This window comes from Coregonus lavaretus, assembly GCF_964263955.1.
Source record: "Coregonus lavaretus genome assembly, chromosome: 36".
NCBI classification, from domain to species: Eukaryota; Metazoa; Chordata; class Actinopteri; order Salmoniformes; family Salmonidae; genus Coregonus; species Coregonus lavaretus.
This window is the reverse complement of record NC_140023.1, coordinates 17,445,816-17,465,593: the sequence shown is the minus strand read 5'-3', so window position 1 is coordinate 17,465,593 and position 19,778 is coordinate 17,445,816. Positions and strand designations below refer to the sequence as shown.

Here is a 19,778-nt window from a genome sequence, read left to right as displayed (position 1 = left end):
AAGAGACACCTGGTTAAGTTAACACTATCTATACTTACCATATTGTTAACACAAATGGTCACACAGCGCCACCTGCTGTAACTACCTGGCACAATGCAGGCGGTGCTGACCACCTTGGGTGGGGGAGGGCCCACAGGGATCTGGATGGAGCTTTGCTGCATGAGAGGAGGCTGCTGCATAGGAGGAGGCTGTTGCATGGGGGGCCCCTGGTACATGGGAGGTCCCTGCTGCATGGGGGGCCCCTGGTACATGGGAGGTCCCTGCTGCATGGGGGGCCCCTGGTACATGGGAGGTCCCTGCTGCATTGGAGGCCCTTGGTACATGGGAGGTCCCTGCTGCATAGGAGGCCCCTGGTACATGGATTGCCCCTGGTACATGGGAGGGGCTTTTTGCATGGGGGGAGCCTGGCCATATAGGCTACAGAAGGATAAACAAGAAGCTGAGTGACATCATCACCACCTAGATGTAAACATATCTCTACTAGCCTTATTACTTCAGAAGCTTTCTGAACTGTCATAGTTTATATAATATATCAAATCTAAACTGGGAAACTATACTACAAGTACCAGTTACTCATAAGGATACTGTTAAAGGGATACTTCAGGATTTTGGCAATGAGGCCCTTTATCTACTTCCCCAGAGTCAGAGGAACTCATGGCTACCATCTGCGTGCAGTTTAAAGGAAGTTGCTAACTAGCGCTAGCACAATTGCTAACTAGCATTAGCTCGAAGTCATTGCGCTAACGCTAGTTAGCATCGGCTCGCAAAACTACCTCTAACGTCCTTCATACTGGATGCAGAGATATAAAAATGGTATCCACGAGTTCATCCGACTCTGCCAAAATCCTGACGTAGCCCTTTAACACTAATATGCCTCACAATCAAACCTAGTCTGCTGAACAGCCACCTATCTCCTTCCTGACTCCAGGAGTGTCCACATATGTTTTGAGTCTTACCTGGATCTCCTCCACTTCACCAGACACGTTTAACGTAAAGGTTAGTGGGAGTTTAATATAGCAGAGACCCACAGAGAGCGAGCAAAAGAAAGACAGCCTGGTATCAGAGAGACAGTGTTAGAACAGAGAGCCTCTGTTATGGCAATGAGACAGCCTACAGGGAGGAGGTGAGGGCTCTCAGAATGTGGTGTCAGGAAAATAACCTCTCACTCAACATCAACAAAACAAAGGAGATGATCGTGGACTTCAGGAAACAGCAGAGGGAGTACCCCCCTATCCACATCGACAGGACAGCAGTGGAGAAGGTGGAACGTTTTAAGTTCCTCAGCGTACATACAGTGGGGAAAAAAAGTATTTAGTCAGCCACCAATTGTGCAAGTTCTCCCACTTAAAAAGATGAGAGAGGCCTCTAATTTTCATCATAGGTACACGTCAACTATGACAGACAAAATGAGAAAAGTATTTCCAGAAAATCACATTGTAGGATTTTTAATGAATTTATTTGCAAATTATGGTGGAAAATAAGTATTTGGTCAATAACAAAAGTTTCTCAATACTTTGTTATATACCCTTTGTTGGCAATGACACAGGTCAAACGTTTTCTGTAAGTCTTCACAAGGTTTTCACACACTGTTGCTGGTATTTTGGCCCATTCCTCCATGCAGATCTCCTCTAGAGGAGTGATGTTTTGGGGCTGTCGCTGGGCAACACAGACTTTCAACTCCCTCCAAAGATTTTCTATGGGGTTGAGATCTGGAGACTGGCTAGGCCACTCCAGGACCTTGAAATGCTTCTTACGAAGCCACTCCTTCGTTGCCCGGGCGGTGTGTTTGGGATCATTGTCATGCTGAAAGACCCAGCCACGTTTCATCTTCAATGCCCTTGCTGATGGAAGGAGGTTTTCACTCAAAATCTCACGATACATGACCCCATTCATTCTTTCCTTTACATGGATCAGTCGTCCTGGTCCCTTTGCAGAAAAACAGCCCCAAAGCATGATGTTTCCACCCCCATGCTTTACAGTAGGTATGGTGTTCTTTGGATGCAACTCAGCATTCTTTGTCCTCCAAACACGACGAGTTTAGTTTTTACCAAAAAGTTCTATTTTGGTTTCATCTGACCATATGACATTCTCCCAATCCTCTTCTGGATCATCCAAATGCACTCTAGCAAACTTCAGACGGGCCTGGACATGTACTGGCTTAAGCAGGGGGACACGTCTGGCACTGCAGGATTTGGGTCCCTGGCGGCGTAGTGTGTTACTGATGGTAGGCTTTGTTATTTTGGTCCCAGCTCTCTGCAGGTCATTCACTAGGTCCCCCCGTGTGGTTCTGGGATTTTTGCTCACCGTTCTTGTGATCATTTTGACCCCACGGGGTGAGATCTTGCGTGGAGCCCCAGATCGAGGGAGATTATCAGTGGTCTTGTATGTCTTCCATTTCCTAATAATTGCTCCCACAGTTGATTTCTTCAAACCAAGCTGCTTACCTATTGCAGATTCAGTCTTCCCAGCCTGGTGCAGGTCTACAATTTTGTTTCTGGTGTCCTTTGACAGCTCTTTGGTCTTGGCCATAGTGGAGTTTGGAGTGTGACTGTTTGAGGTTGTGGACAGGTGTCTTTTATACTGATAACAAGTTCAAACAGGTGCCATTAATACAGGTGACGAGTGGAGGACAGAGGAGCCTCTTAAAGAAGAAGTTACAGGTCTGTGAGAGCCAGAAATCGTGCTTGTTTGTAGGTGACCAAATACTTATTTTCCACCATAATTTGCAAATACATTCATAAAAAATCCTACAATGTGATTTTCTTGATTTTTTTTCCTCAATTTGTCTGTCATAGTTGACGTGTACCTATGATGAAAATTACAGGCCTCTCTCATCTTTTTAAGTGGGAGAACTTGTACAATTGGTGGCTGACTAAATACTTTTTTCCCCCACTGTATCACTGACAAACTGAAATGGTCCACCCACACAGACAGTGTGGTGAAGAAGGCTGAAGAAATTTGGCTGAAGAAATTTGGCCTGTCAAAGCTGGGACCGAGAGACTGAAAAACAGCTTCTATCTCAAGGTCATCACTGTTAAACAGCCATCACTAGCACAGAGGCTGCTGCCTACATACAGACTTGAAAATCACTGGCCACTTTAATAAATGGAACACTAGTCACTTTAATAATGCCACTTTAATAATGTTTACATATCTTGCGTTACCCATCTCATATGTATATACTGTATTCAATACTATCTATTGCATCTTAGCCTATGCCACTCTGATAATGACATTGCTCATCCATATATTGATATATTCTTATTCCATTCCTTAGATTTGTGTGTATTAGATATTTGTTGTGGAACTGTAAGATATTACTTGCTAAATATTGCTGCACTGTCGGAACTAGAAGCACAAGCATTTCGCTACACTCGCAATAACATCTACTAACCATGTGTATTTGACCAGTAAATTAGATTTGAAGGCAGTGAGAGAGATTCAGAGTCGCCAACTGATTTCATTTGAGAGGAGAGAGAAGCAGGTTGATACATTTGTAAGAAAAGGGGAGGTTAAAACGCAGGTTAAATCAACACTGTCAAATCACGATTATCATCCTTAGAGCTAAAAACAGAGGGAGGGGAATAAGTGTGTGTTATTTTGAAGGTGAAGTTATATTGACAATAAGGTAAGGAAGCACACTATCCAGATGTTCTATGAGCATTGCCATCTGGATAAGCTTCCCCACAGAAGTACCTAGAGACTGAGGCAGACTGCTGCAGACTGTAGCTATAACGCAACAGAAAAGGGTCAGGGGTCAAAAACAGGGGTCAAACACAGTTCTTTGGATTAAGGTCATGGACACCTATACCTGTAAGATGCCGTGCTGCCGAAGAAGTTTATTACTGATAATGGCATCCAGTTTTTTAATATTACATTTGCAGATTTTTCCATCTAACTTTTCTCCACTGTTTACTCTAAGATGGGGTGTAAATCAAGAATCATCTGATTTCTCACATATTGTAACATTATCAGACCACACCAGTTTCATACTAACTGCTAGTCAGTCAGCCTATTTTGACCACAGTCAGCGCTGTCTCTTTTGAAGAGAGGGCAGCACCCAATCAGCAGTCCATTTGAGGTATAGGTGAACTTGGTTTCATACAGTGCCTTGTATTGTCACGACTGTATTCATCCCTTGGCGTTTTTCCTATTTGGTTGCATTTCAACCTGTAATTTAAATTGATATTTATTTGGATTTCATGTAATGGACACACACAAAATAGTCAAAATTGGTGAAGTGGAATGAAAAAAATTAATTTTTTCAGAAAATTCTAAAAAATAAATAACGGAAAAGTGGTGCGTGCATATGTATTCACCCCCTTTGCTATGAAGCCCCTAAATAAGATCTTTCAACAACAAAAACATATTTTGCATCTTCCAAGTGGTAGGCATGTTGTGTAAATCAAATGATACAAACCCCAAAAAATTCCATTTGAATTCCAGGTTGTAAAGTAACAAAATAGGAAAAATGCCAAGAGGGGTGAATACTTTCACAAGCCACTGTAGGCTGCATTGACATCTGAACATCAGTTAACACATCCAATCCACATTAAAGAAAAAAACAACGACATCATTATTAGGAAACTTTAAGACGAGCCAGAGGACCACTTCTCAAAAACACACTAACATGCAGGCCAGATAAATTCACTCCAAACCACCCTCCACTGCACACCATAAATTGAATTAGCGTTCACAGTTTTAAGCAACTTTGGTCACCACACTGGCTCCAGGAGATCCCTATAAAGTACCACTATTATATTAAAACTAAAGGGTGGATGTGTTTCCTCATTTAAGCCCGCTGTTTATACAAAACAAAAATAACCCTCTACAATGGTTGGCTGAACCACGCAAACTGAGGGAGTAATAAGAGCCATAACCACTTGTCATGCTCTTACACTTACAAATCGGAAGTGTGGCGTTGCGAGCACCATGCTCTACCAACTGAGCTACAGGAGGCCAGTTCAACTAACTGTCAACAAACTATTTAACAAATTATCCACTAACAATATTCTATTCTATTTATCCAATGTCAATACGTATGGCCGTTCGTGGTCCCCTAGATGGGACACAAAATGTTTTTTAAAATGTGATTTTTTATCCTACTGACAAACTACCATTCATCTGCTGTGATGGCCCAAACATAGTTATCTGTGAGGGTCCAAAAAAGTAGTATAAACACGCCTCTGAATGGTCCAAAAACCTAATCCAGAAGTCCAAGAAAGTAATCTGGGATACCCCCATTGAAGGTTCAAGGGAGTGATCTGGGGTATTTCACCAAGATGCAATATCTGGCCCATGTAATTATGTCCAAAATAAGTTAATACGCTAACGCTAGCAAGCTGTTGCATATAGACAGATTAGCAGTTGATAGTTTGAGCATCTATAGATAATCTATTGGGAACTATGCAAATAAAGTGTGACCAAAAATACATCTTCACTTTCATTCTTTTAACACTTTTTTACACCCTGTATACTCTTACATCCACTATTTCAGCCTAAGAAAATAAAAGCTCAAATCAATCCATCTTCCGCACAAACCTCTTTTCTGCCACCCGTAAAATAGCAACTATGTACTAGCTTCTGCCCCTCCTATCTCAACCAAATCCACACAGCCCGCCAGACACATTGGTCTATTCGATACTGGGAGGGCGCTATCTATCCCGACTGACATAAAAGGTAGTAACTGGGACAGGGGGAGTGATTGAGTAACAACTGTACCTAGACTGTGTAGTCAGAGCAGACAAGATATGGGAGGCTGCGTGCGTCAGGTGGCAGGGTCCCCCAGAGGGGACTGCAGGGAAAGGCGCAGGAGAGGGGGTTTCGTGCTTTGGGGGAACTAGGAAAGGGAATTATGGGAATTCTTTGTGTGACATAATGACTGTTCACTTTGCGAATTCTCTCTAGATTTGACAGAACTGTCTACTTCCTATGGGGGGTGTATGGCAGTCATGACCAACCACAGAAGCAACAGCTTGCACAGGCCCAGGGCATATCTGTTGTGTTAAGGCTGGTCAAATAAAAAACAGGATTAAGATGGATGGATCGTTATGATGATGAGGGCGTTACGGGTTAAAGGATGGTGGGTTTGGCAGACTCGCTCTGTATGACTACAGTACTCCACTGCCTCGAGGCTTTCTGTTCTCACACCGCTCACAGACATGGCAGGTCTTCCCAGTGTCTCTCTCTTCACAGTACAGATGATCACAACATCAGACTGTTTGACTTACCTTGGACACTGAATATGGACACTCTCCCCTGTGAATGTACTAAACCCAAAGCCCTAGCCACTTACACACATACTGCTCATGAAACCTTTCACCGAAACATTTACATAGTACAATCAAGGTTTTACCAGTTTAACTGGAACATGAAAACAAAAACACATTTCAATCAATGTTCAATCAATCACGAAACAGTTGACAAAGGGAAAAACATCAGAACAAAACAGTCCCTCTCAATGAAGGTACACACACAAATATAGCTACACACCAAATAAAAGGACGAGCACCCAGTTGGCGGAGGACAATAAAACCACAACAGGCAAAAACGTTCAACCCACACAGCATTACCTCTCAGGGGTGGGTTCAGGGGCTACGGGGGCGGGCTCTGGAGACTGGTAAGCAGCAGGCGAAGTCGCCTGATTGGGCGAAGCAGCACTAGCAGGGAGAGCAACATGTGTGGGGCTGGTGGCGACTGGAGCATGCTCAACAGGGCTACTGCATAAGAGGTTAGATTGCATTGAGAGAAAACCATCAGCAGTCTGAGGCCGAAAACCATATATACAAACAGCCCATGTAGGTCTGTGTGTATATGAATTAGAGTTAATGTCAGCACAAATAGACCTGTAAGGTTATATGGCCTCAATCACATGCAAAACCAAAAGCCTTGATGTTGCTCAGCCCAATGCACGGAAGTCCATCAAGGAACAAATGGAGAAAGAATAGAAAAATAAATGAGTCTTATCTTTCAATATCAGGATTTAGATCCAGAGGTGAGGAAAAAACCCTCTGCAGAAAAACACCCCTCACTATCTGTTCATAATAAGATAAAAACGGACATTTGAACTATTGATTTTGGGTGACTCACTGGAGAAAGCACAGAGACTGGCAGGGGTGAGTGGGGTGATATCTGGTTGTATTTCACTCTTAATGTAAAGCTGCCTAGCTGCTACTGCAGGAATCGATTGAGCATAACGGGGAATGATTAAATAACTGCGTCAAGACAAGAGAGCTTCATCAATCATGTCCAGGACCAGAGGGTACCACCTCACTGGGATGAAGCAGGCTATATGCTTGATATACACAGTCCTTACGTAATTAGCACAGTGCATTACACATTGATTTGTAACTGTATAGTGTATCATACTAATCTAATATAATCAGAGACAATCTAAGGTGTTGGGAGAGTTTCAGCCATAAACTCTGCTGGGGAAAAGGATTAAACAGAGTATACACCAACAACAGCAAAAAGGAAAGATAAATGAACACTTAGTGAGCATGGCATAATCAATGAGTGCACGCTACAGAACATTTGTGAATTTACTTTTAAACATGAGTGAAAACGAACAGTGGAGGCTCCCCAGATCTTGACATTTGAACACAGCTGACTTGGACATGAGGCCAAGACATCGAGTGAATGACTGCGGGAGAAGGTGGGGTGGAGGACTCGGGACAACGGAATGAATGCAATGCCCAGGGGGAGCTGCCCAGGCTGGGGAACAGAGAGGGTGGCAGGCATCTAGCAGCAACAGGCCTGGTGGTGGTAGACCGATGGCTGACCCCTACTCACTTCCAGCACCCTGACCTCCTCTCCTGGACATAAATCTGACCAGGAAACAGTGGTCTCAGGCAGTCATTTAAACCCTTCATCACTTTCTGTGGTGAACTTGTGAGGTTAGCAAGTGCTGCTAGGTTGTGGTGGTAGTGGGGTCTATGGTGTGTCTCACGGCTCGATGTGAGGAGTGGAGTGTTGGTGTGTCGGCAGGGGAGGTGAAAGGATCAGCACAGATAGACAGATGATAGATGCTCTCAGTTTGAGTGACAGTTAACAGAGGAAGTGCCTTTGAGGCTGGGTACAAGGACAGGGCAGGCCACAGACACACAGATACTAAAGCCAATACCTTAAATGACTTCTGAATCCAACCAATGAAACCTATTACTAGGATAAAGTATTTATAAACAAAGTTATATAGCATCAACTGCTTCCATCTATAGATTCTATAGCAGGGCTCTCTGTAGGTTTTCGCTCCAACCATAATCTAGCACACCTGATTTTAATAATTAGCTGGTTGATAAGCTGAATCAGGTTAGTTACAACTGGGGTTGGATTGAAAACCTACAGGAGGGGAGCTCTCTAGGAACAGGGTTGGAGAGCCCTGATCTAGAGAGACCTCTACAAAGTAACTTTTAGCTGATGGGAGTGTAGGAAACACCTCTCAATTGTGTTTCAACTGTTATCGCCATCCTTGGGTATAAGTTACATGAACTAATCTGGCATAGGTACAGACATCTAACTTAAATACTACTGGATCTCTATTTGAACTCAGACAGCCATGTACAAAGACACACACATAGACACAGACAGACTTGACTCACAACAAGGGGTTTACATAAACGGGCATCCTGTGCAGGTAATTAGGTACACACAGAGGACCCTGGCCTTCAAAACACATTAACCCTCTTCATGCAGGATTAATAGATTGCATTGGCTGAATTGCTGTGATCTATTTCCAGATGTACCGAGGGAATGACTGTTTCAAGTTAGGGGTAGATGAAGGATAGTGTGCTTTGAAGGCTGAAGTCAAAATCTGGTACCTCAGATTAAAAACATAAGGGGAAAGGGGGAAAGAAGATAGAAGTAGAAAGAAGTCACACCTGACAGAGATGTTAAAGATAGAAGATCGCATACATGCACCACTCTTTCATCTGCCAATGATCTATAAACAGTTTGGAATTTTAAATACTTGATCTGTAAACTAAATGATGGCATTTAATTTCTCACTTTCTCTCACTGTGGAAGGGAAAAACTTGAGGATACTAACTTGAGGATAGTTTTAAAGAGTAACAAATCTATAGCGCCCCCCACTGGTAACATTTGCTTGGCACAACTGACAACATAGGGAAATTGTGATCTCTCCCACTAAAGCAGCTGGGTTAGTAAGGCAGCTCCATGGGCAGGCAACCTGACACCTCGCCTACCATTTCACTCTGCTCCTCATTCTCTGGGACTGAAAGACCACTCCGCAGTAGGTAGGCAAACACTGGTGTGTGTTTGCATAATACTGGTGAGGTGGGCAGGCAAGGGCAAGGGAGTCTTTAGCAAGACCAGTGCATGCTCTTACGAGCAATGGGTCTAGTACTAGGTGGTTTAGAGACAACAAACAGGTAGGTATTTTACCATGTTCAGCTGCCTACTGTACTTCAAAGCAGCAGTGAGCTCTAACCATGGAGTTTAGGATTTGTGAGAGGGGCTTGAGGTTGAGGGAGGGGGATGGGTTACTGGAGAGCTGTCGTAGATGAGGAAGACACTGACAGGTGATACAGGCAAGACTAAGACAAGGAAACACAATGATTCAGACACACAACATGAAGACAGACACAAACACAGCTGTCCCCAGGCACCCCTCACCTTCTGTGCCCTTTACCTGATTCTCAAATGGGACATACAGTAGGTCTACATTAACTCTACCTTCTTGATTGTCAAAACGGTCATTAGTCCCATGAATTAAACCTACAACATAACTTCTTATCGCCTACTGTCACAAACATCTCTATAATATTGAGACAACCACTAGGGTCCTTGAGGCTTTTGAAAACAATATAATTTTCAAAAATAATCAATAAGAAAATGGGAAGTCACATGAACCCTAGGTCCCTAAAATGAGCCCTAGGACACTCAAATGAGCCCTAGAAGTCACAAACTGCAAAAACACAAATCCTGCCGACCACATGAAAACTGAGCACACACACCAAATTACTTTCCACTAATTTGGAAGTGAGGGACGAGATAGCTATAAGTGATGTGCCGAAATTTGATGTGAAGCAATGACGCCCGTCCTGATGTTTTGGAATGTCTGGTGTGTCAGTTCTAGAATCTGTGATGAAAAAAGAGAGGGAGTGAGGGATAGGAGTAGCACACTCAATGGAACTGAAGTGGAGAATGAGATCTTGTATGTGGGGCGGAGACTGAGGCCTGAGTATGATAGAGGAGGAAGAGGAGGAGCGATGAAGGGCGAGAGGGGGTCAGCCACCCAGAGGCACTCCAGTGCAAACACACTGTCCACCCAGCATGCATTGCATGCAGGTGGCAATATCTCTCAGGGGAGGTGAGGAAGAAGGGGTAGGGGGGATGATGCCAAGGAGCATGTCCAGGCAGGGAAGAGGCAGTTAGCAGAGATTTCCAACAGTTACAAACGGGCATTAATAATCCACTCATCAGCCCACAGCAGAGCTAAGTAACACCAGTTCCCCTATGTGACAACCAGACAAGCAGAGTTACCTTTCAAAGAGCTTTCAACGCCTTCAAACATGGCCTCGCCGACTCTCACTACTCACATATTTGACTTCCTGTTCACCTCTCTTATGAGGGAGGATGGGACGACACCCAACAGAGTGTTGTCTGATGGCTGTGCTTGAATCCTGATATGATAGTGCCTTCCTTCAGCCACATCTGACCTCCTTATAGTATCAGCTAGAGACTCTTGGACAGACCCTTGATATAACACTGCTTCTATGTAATAACAGACAATCAACAATTGATAACAATTGATGGCATGATTATATTAGAGCTAATGATGGCTGAGTTTAGTACAATCATAATACAGAAATAGCCCTGTGTAACAGACTAAATGGCATGTGTGGAGAATAACAAAGCCCTGTTTTCTAAAGATGTACCAATGAAGCATGTCAGTTCATCCTTCTGCGAGTCATATGATAATTAGCTTGGTTTATTTTTACAGTGTTTCTAAAGAACTTTTCGGGATACAATCTCTAAGTGATTGTTCAATGTTATTTGTAATACATATCTTATAACACTCTTGACATGAGGCAATATACAGTAGGTTGGTATTATGTATGGAAAAGTTATTCCAAAGCCACTTTCGTTATATCAAATCTCTCCGTTTTTTTCTAGGTCAAATTGTTTATATAACATCTCGAATGCCAAAGTACTTGAAACACAAATGAGAGGACAGAGGAGCACAAGGCCTTGGCCTTTATAAGGAGCTTCTGTGAAAAGCAATCCTTGACCAGCTTCAATTTACAAAAGTACTGCTTGAATAGTGAAGTGCCCTGCCCTTGGTAACTGAAAAGAAAACAGCTATGCAAACCTTTTCAATTACCAATTATGAAATTGAAAGATACTGTCAAAGAAAATGGATGAACTTCTCTCATTGAAGTCGAAAGCAAACTCATGGTCAATATGAAATCCAATCATTTTCCTTCTGATTGAAGTCATACTTAATCATGTGGCCATCTGGCCATGAGCCAGACTGGAGCCTATCCTTTAATCTTTTTAAATATCAGTGCAATGCACAATGCAGGCAGCGCTCCTAATTATCCCTGCCATAGTTCACTTTATTAATGCCATTCACCCTTTCTGAGAAATTCTCGAATTCCTCACTTTCTCATAGGCTGTAAGGGTTTGCTGCTCTCCACACATTCCAATGAGTCAGAGCCCAGGGATAAGGAAACAAACAAGCTATGTTTCATCTGTGAGTGATTCATATTGAGATTCATTATGACGTTTGTTGATGTCGGGGAATTGTTTATCCTTAATTGGACCCTTGAGATCTCGGTTAAGTACTATTTAATGGTTCCTTGGTAGCGGCTGTGAACGTTTAAACAAACAACTGAAGTTTGTGATGACTCATATGAATAATTGTTTATTGTCTCTAAGAGGGTGTTAGGTTGCTATGCCTAACTTCCATTTAAAGCCTGTAAACTGCTACATCAAAACAATCTCTTATCTTTTCAGAGTAACAATCTGATATGAAAGCAACTAAAGGAAAATGTTTTATTCAGTGGTATCGTTTTTATTCATACTTATCACAATGTCAAACTCAAATAGTGATAATTTACGGTTGAAATACAATACAACTTTCTTACACAGCTGCAATTACTTTTGAAAACTAGGATCAACTTAAATAGCCAAAATAAAGGAAGAAGATGACATTGGGCTAAAATTTTCATTACAATATGTGATCAACAAGTATTGAACAACCCTCTTTCCACTAACTCACATTCCAGTATTTTTAGCCTGACCTTCTCCTCACTCACAGTCCAACTGTTTTACCTGCTCTGCACTTCTCTGGTTGCTACAGTTCCGTTTGGTCTGACACGTATTTTAAACCAGGGCTTATTCTGGCACGTTAAGGATTTGAGCAGACAGGCCATTGTGCCAATTTTTCAATTTGGCAAAACGTGGGCCTTTAAATTCAGTGTCAAACTTTTCCCTGTGGCATGAGGAAAGAGAGAAAGGAAAATGGGGGGGGGAAGAGAGAGAAAGGAAGAAAAGGGGGGGTGAGAGATGGGTTAGGGACTGTGGCCTCCACTCCCCTGCCTGAGTCCTGTGTGAGTCAGAGTGCACTTGGGGCTCCCAAATCCTCCACAAACACAAATCAACACAACCCCTATGATGTCCTGCACCATACTGTATCAGGGCCCTAATGAATAAGCCCAGGCTTGAGAAATCCCTCATGAGGAAACAAAATGGGATATTTCTGCTCTGTGTGTGTGGCAGGAACACGTTCTGTGTTGTTTCAGCTGGAGGAGTCTAACAGACTGCTGGGAACTGGGAAAAACACCTGTGAGCTCATCATGGGGGCTATCCGTAATCCATGTGAGGGGCACTGCAGCATCGATACACCTCATACTATTCTCACTATTGGCTCGGCAAGACATGACTCACACTCTAACCTTCAAGTTCACCACAGAGAGTGGTGTGGAGCAGGGCCCTGAGGTAGGGCTGAGTGACTCAGTGACCCTTGACCCCTAGCTAACAGCAGGAACTCTGCTCTGGGCTCATCTGGTTTGGTCTGGGGCAATGACCAAATACAGCCTGGTTGCTAGGCCACCGGTCGCTGCTGCTAGCTGCCTACCTTGATTTCCTCAGATGTTCCACGTCTGGGTCTTGCACTAAAGGAGAGAGCGAGAGAGAGTGAGAGTGAGAGAGACAGAGACAGAGACAGAGACAAAGACAGAGAGAGAAGACAGGAGAACCATCAGTAACTGAGTGTTTGGCAGGGTAAGAGGGGTAGACTAAACTAAACTAAATGAAACTAGAATAGAATAGAAATAGAAAAGCACTACTTACTGAACTCCGTTCCCGTGATGTGGGCGAGGAGTCGGAAGGACTTGGACTGCACCTGGGAGGAGCTGCGGGCCCAGTCATTCAACTCCATGTCCCTGTCTGCAGTCTTGATCACAGCCTGATACACTGGGGAGGCACTGTCTACCTGAGCGTCTTTTACTGGGAGTGAACTGGAACCACAGAGAGAGAGCTGGCTCGTCACACTGGCACTAATTTATGCCCACCATAGCCTGACAGCCATCAGGACGAATAGGAAATGGTGGGTGTTATTCGGATTCTGATCACAGTGTTAAAAAACTGCAGTCTGGTGGTGATTTTTTATTATTGGGGTATGTCTGAGTGTATACATATACAGTACTATAACTAACCTTTGTAGCCTACTTAGATGACTAAGGAGCATTTAGGAGAATTGGGAGAGGATCTACTTCAAAGGCTCCCTCTTTACTTTCAATTTGAGATGTAAAAAACAGGCTTGATCTTGCATAAGAGAGGAGCTAAAAACGGGACATTAAAAAGCAGCATCCGCCAGCTTCTGCTCACACAAACCAGTGATAAAATGCTAAAAAGCTGTCAAATAGTTTCCTATTTGCAGAAGCTTGCATGTAAAGCATTATGGCTACATAGCTACTAGCTAGCTTGGCCCCTGCGGCATATTTTCTCAACAGCATATTTCAGAAATATAAATTGCATACAATAAAAATACACATACTGTACCTCTAGCAGGAGGAGGAAAGAGCTCAGAACATTCAGTTTAGTGTCATTATTAAACCAGTATAGTTCCTGGTATATGGCATAACTAGTGCTGGTCAGTTGCACATTCCCTGAGCACTAATTGGGAGGTTCAGAGTATTCTGGCCACCTAACTGAGGCCAGCACTTAATGTGTTCCTCCTCCATTCATTTCCTTTTTATATCCATATAAATCATGCAGGTTTTTTGTAATACAAGAGATAACTGACTGGTGATAACATTGCAGCTGACAATAAAACCTATTTTACAGAGAGCCTTGATACATAAAGAATCCCTGTGTAGCCAGCAGGGGAGTGTACGCCGTCTAAGAAACTGTTTGCTACATGATGGTGAATGGAGGAATGAGTGTAGCAGAGGACTGACGGAGATGGTGAAACTGCCAAGGAACAAAATGATGATTCTGTGGTTGACCTGTTGAGCAATATCGGTTTGCACCACACTGTGCTTTTCTAAAAACTCAAATAATGTTTGGCATGAAAACGTCTAATCCATGGCTGTTTTCCATGCATTCCAATCCAATACAATTTCAGCACAATTTTCCAACTGAATGAAAAATTGTTTGTTAGTAATCAGTCAACCCTAAATATCAAAACAACACCATACTTATAGTGATGTCCTCTACAAACAACTGCTCTGCAATCGGCTACCGTCAAACTATGATGTCATCATTGCATTAAGGGTGCAGAGGCAACATCCGGCAGTTCTAGACGTCATTCCATCAACCCACAAACTACACCAAATGGTGGCATGTTTAGAATATTGCCATGGGTAACAAAATCTCCATTCAGAGTGAGGATGTAGTGGGTTAGCAGTGAGGGGAACGAACATAAGGAGGGAGGAAGGAGGGATATGGAGAGACCGCACACAGGCTGTGCTTCATAGGTTGCCACAGAGTGGTCTACTTACGCCAAGGGGGAGCCGGCTGGGACTTCCTCTCTGTTCGGCAGGGATGGGGTGGGGCAGGGCGGGGCAAGGTGGGGCCGTGGATGGATGGATGGATGGATGGATGGAGAGGGGTGGGGGAGAAGCAGCATGGCATGGTGGGTGGGATGGACAGTGCAGTGATTGGGTTTGTTGAGGAAGAACCGAGGAAGTGAGAGAGGGAGGATTAGATATGGGCCCCATAGGGGATGTCATAGAGGGAGACCCTTAGCATTCCTTCAACTCACACAGGGAAATTTCACTTTTCTCCACATATGAACAAAACAATTTGTCTGGTTATCAATTTCTAAAGAAAGTTTTCTGTTTACATGAAGCATGTGTACAAATCATTGATTTGTTACATTGTTACAAATCAAGAGTTTACAGTCCCTTTTATTAAATTATACATTTTGCCATGGTAACTCCTAGCTGAATATGGATGTGTGTACTGTGATCTTCAGGTATTTAGAAGGCAATTATGTGTGTGGTTGAGTGTATGTAAAAGGGTGGCAGGTAGCCTAGCGGTTAAGAGGGTTGGGCCAGTAACCAAAAGGTCGCTGGTTTGAATCCCAGAGCAGACTTGATGAAAAATCTGCCGATGTGCCCTTGAGCAAGGCACGTAATCCTAGTTGCTCTGTATAAGAGCGTCTGCTAAATGACTAAAATGCCAAAAGATCAGGGAAGGCTTGGTGACTAAAGGTGATTGGGTGGCTTTATGCTTGAAGGTGAGCAGCATGAAGACATTCATAGAATGGATGGAATCTAACAAATACACTCGAATATTGCCACAGGTGACCTGCATTTGTAACAAGGAATATAGACCGGTTAGCTGACAACGTCACGAAAACAATGTGCGCACTTTCATGGGGCAGAAGTCAGCATATTGTTGTGATTCTGGGTGGCCAGATAGATACCAACAATGACAAGAAACTGCCATGTGGGGAATCGTAAGTGGCTCATTTCATCTTGTTCTTGATACCATGTCTTGTTATGAGGCATTTTGACGGATTTCATGTAAATGCTAATATGGTTAAAATTCGCTAGCTAGCTAGCCAACAACTGTAATGATGTATTTGAGAGACAAGTGCTCATTGTGCAAATGTATATATTTTTTCAATAAACATTAATATAGCTTACATGTTGTCAACAATCTAAGCTAACCCAGTCTGTTTTGCCCCATAGTTGCGCACAATTTAGTTGCTAAACAATCAGCATCTATGCCTTTGTAAACACACAAAAATAATCTACATCTGTGCCTTAGAGCACCAAACCAAATCTCACTGCTACCTCCTTGAAGCAATCGGAGTTGTATGCATGTTTCTTCTTGACACATACAGAATACACTTAGTATATACAGTACTGTACACATATTTTAAAGGATGGTAACAATCCTAGATCATCAGACCCTGATAAGACATCCTGATGAAGTAAGTCTGCGGCTTTAGCTTCTCCAGCACAGCGCGGCTACACTACACTGTAGTGCTAGACTAGTTCAGCACAGCCAGCCAAGGAGAGGAAAGGAGCGGTACTACTAAAGTCATGCAGGTTTGGGGAAAAGGTAGAAAGAGAAGGGGAGAGAAGGAAAGTGAGGGAAGGAGTGCAGAGGAAGGAGGGTCTTACCCGGCCTCGTGGCCCTTGGACTGTCCGGCGATGGCGTCCATGATGGCGTCCTGGGAGTACATGCTAATGGGGGTGTTGTACTGGGCATGGATGATGGTGGCCTTGCCCCCAGGACCCTTCACCTCGATGGGCTTGTGGGTGGACAGGGCCGTGTCCTTCAGTGCATTGGGGTTGAAGTTGGCCACATATTCGTTGCTGTCGTGGAGCGGTGGAGGGTTGGAGGAAGTTGGCAGGATAGTGATGGTGAGGGTGAAGAGGAGAAGAAGGAAAGAGAGAGGGAGAAAGAGGGAAAAGTGACGGAAAGTGAGGAAGGAGGGTGGCAGTGGAAGGAGAAATGGTATGTGCAACAGTGTAATAGCCTGCTAGCAGATCAGTTTGTGCTTTAGCCAACTCCTCTGTCGTATATCATGCCATGCGGAACATCAACATGTATGGCACAACAACGGGTGGCACAACAAAGGAGTTGGCTAATGCACAAAAGGGGACAATTCAGACTGGGGAAATGTATGCCTTTTCTATGCCTGCCTTTTCTACGCACTTCTCAGTATTTGGTATACAGACTTAACTTATTCAGCTACATAACGTGCTCTGCAGGTGTGGCTACCTTGCACGCTCTGAATTAATTTCATTCAACCTCTGAAACCCCCCCCCCCCCTTAAATGCGGTGTACCTTTTAGTTTGACAGTCTCACTAGAATATATTGAGATAACGACCTTGATCTCATGCTTAAATTCAAAGTCAGAATACGCGTAGAGAGAAAAGTGCATAAAGAGGGAATTAAGTTCCATTTACTTGCGCTTAACTCAGGTGGGAATTCCCCCCATAGAGATCTGCTACCCGGCTACTACAACAGTGTGGGGTTTTGAAGAGAAGGGCAGATAAGGAGCCATAGAGACGCTGTATGTTACACAGCAAACATGCTCTGTAAATCCCCCAGTAGAGCAGGTACAGCACAGCTCACATATCTGCACACACACACACTCAGGTTTCCCTCAAGATACAGGTCAACCCTCCCAGGTACGTGGGAGCCTACAGACTCAGATGATGCTATACAACTGGCCCACAAGTAAACTGATCAAGATAAAAGAGCAAATGGAGGTGTTAATAGAAACATGCACTGTCATCTAAGTTATAAAAATATAAAGGCTAACTTATCCTACAAATAAGCACAGTTGATCAATGCCAGCAATGCACAGTTTCAAAATGTTCATCATATTAGCCATCTATCCAATAAAAGTCAATTACACAAGCTTCACACGTCCACACTCTCCACCTAAATGTCATAAGTACATGGCTGATGGCTCATGGGAGAATTCAGCATTATGTCAGAAAATGACCTTTATTCCCTCAAAAAATATCCCAAAACACTATTAATGAACAGGGATCTTGTCTGTGAGGGTTTACAAGTTAATGAACATCACAGGCAAAGTTGTTTTATGATAGGTTAAAATGTATTAGACGTTCACTCCCTTTTCTCTGGCGGACTTTGACAACCATTACATTCCAAACCAAAAAGGTCATTCTCATTACCAATCCTAGAACTGCTCATCCGTCTCAAAAGGCATAATCACTAGACAACAAGCCAAGACAATGCACATCCACTTCACACCAAAGAGAATGACACAATAACATTAACATGACACACTACACCATGCAGCTGAACCACAGAATCGTTTGGGCAAACACTACTACACCACATTCAGGGTAGGGTACTAACTTGGCAGGAGTGTTGGAAATAACCTGAGGCAGTGGAGAAAGAGAGAGAAAGAGACAGTGATTAACAACCCACCTCCGCGAGGTCACTTATTTGGCGTGAAGTTATGTCAGAGATAAGAGAATAGCAAAGGAGAAAAGATTGATGGAGGGTGAAGGTGAATACTGAGCTTACTGGGAATCACACAATGCAACAATGAAAGCAATCAGTGAAAAATATGTTTTCACCTTTGTTGGTGTTCATTCTTGATTATGATCATTACTGAGGCTTGTCCAGCACTGATATAAAGCCATGGCATTGCAGGCTCTTTAAATATATAACATATATATTACATGGTGCTAAAATACTATTTTTACGTCAGAGCAGTGGTATGAAGTGATAAAGAAAGTGGGAGAGAGTGCAACAGACGAAAGAGAGATGTAACTTTGTACTCTATGTTTTGTAGATGAGGGTAGAAAGAGAGATAAAGAAATAGATAAAGGGAGAGAGAGAGACGTGAAGAGAGAGAGTCAGATGAGACAGAGGCAGATATATTGGGGTTCTGTATGTTTAGAGATGGGAGCAGAGCAGAGCAGAGAGGAACCTGAACCCAGCCATTCCATGGCCTTTCAAAGAGAAGACAACAGGTGCTGGCCCTGAACCATCGTCACGGTGACAGTCTTATAGCACTCCGCAATTATTGTGGGAACCCCATGTCTCTGAGATGTGTGTGAGGTCTTTTAATGAGGTCACGCGACTGCTTTCTGTTTTAGATAACACTAGGGGAATGCTAGTTCACTGTTCATCACAAAGACTGATACAGCAAGCATTGCAATTAGCGATTCACCTCTTGACTTTCTCACATTAAAGAAATTATGCTATTAGCATTTAATTGACACAGACACATACTAGAAACAATCTCCATCTCACTGTGCAGTCACTTCGTCCATCCTGGCCACGTTTAAAGCAATGGTTTGGTTTAAAGCAATACTTATCTCTTCATATACACAAGTACTGTAAGGCTTGCCTGGGACGTCACGTGTTCATATTTTGGCAGAGGGGACACCTAATCTCCCGGGGGCTCTTCGTATTACCTGGAGGAGGGCCACAGCATGAGCTAGGGGCCTTTACAGGGACTGTGCTGCCTGCCCTGCACATTCCCCTCTGGGCGAACCTAAATCACTATAACCCATTGGGGTCACCAGCCTGTCTAGAGCCCAGCTCGGGACAAGAATACACAGCTAAATCTGAATGTTCTGAGACTCTATCCATCCTTCTGCCCCACGAGGGCCGGTCAGCAGAGCAGCGGGGATTGGGTGGAGTAGGGTGAAGTCCCTTGGAGTAGGGTGAAGCCCCTTCGAGTATGGTGAAGTTGGCCATAGACACTGATCTATGGTAAGTTTTGTGGGGGGTTTTCTCTGAATGTTGAAGGTTTTGGAGAGGGCTGGCTGATCCTACACCTGAGCCTATAGGTAACTTCTACC

The 19,778-nt window shown here is 43.5% G+C and overlaps 1 protein-coding gene across 1 annotated transcript in view; it reads right to left on the bottom strand.

Moving 5' to 3' along the window:
* The window catches only part of LOC311110547 (LIM domain-binding protein 3-like), a gene marked incomplete at both ends in the record, with an annotated part of 66,221 nt that overhangs the window by 1,485 nt on the left and 44,958 nt on the right, over positions 1–19,778 (bottom strand). The window contains 7 exons of the mRNA XM_084153055.1: positions 53–417; positions 6,573–6,640; positions 12,370–12,454; positions 13,100–13,136; positions 13,315–13,481; positions 16,602–16,796; positions 18,319–18,341. Coding sequence (XP_084009181.1) covers positions 53–417; positions 6,573–6,640; positions 12,370–12,454; positions 13,100–13,136; positions 13,315–13,481; positions 16,602–16,796; positions 18,319–18,341 — 940 coding nt within the window. The remainder of the gene's footprint in view (positions 1–52; positions 418–6,572; positions 6,641–12,369; positions 12,455–13,099; positions 13,137–13,314; positions 13,482–16,601; positions 16,797–18,318; positions 18,342–19,778) is intronic.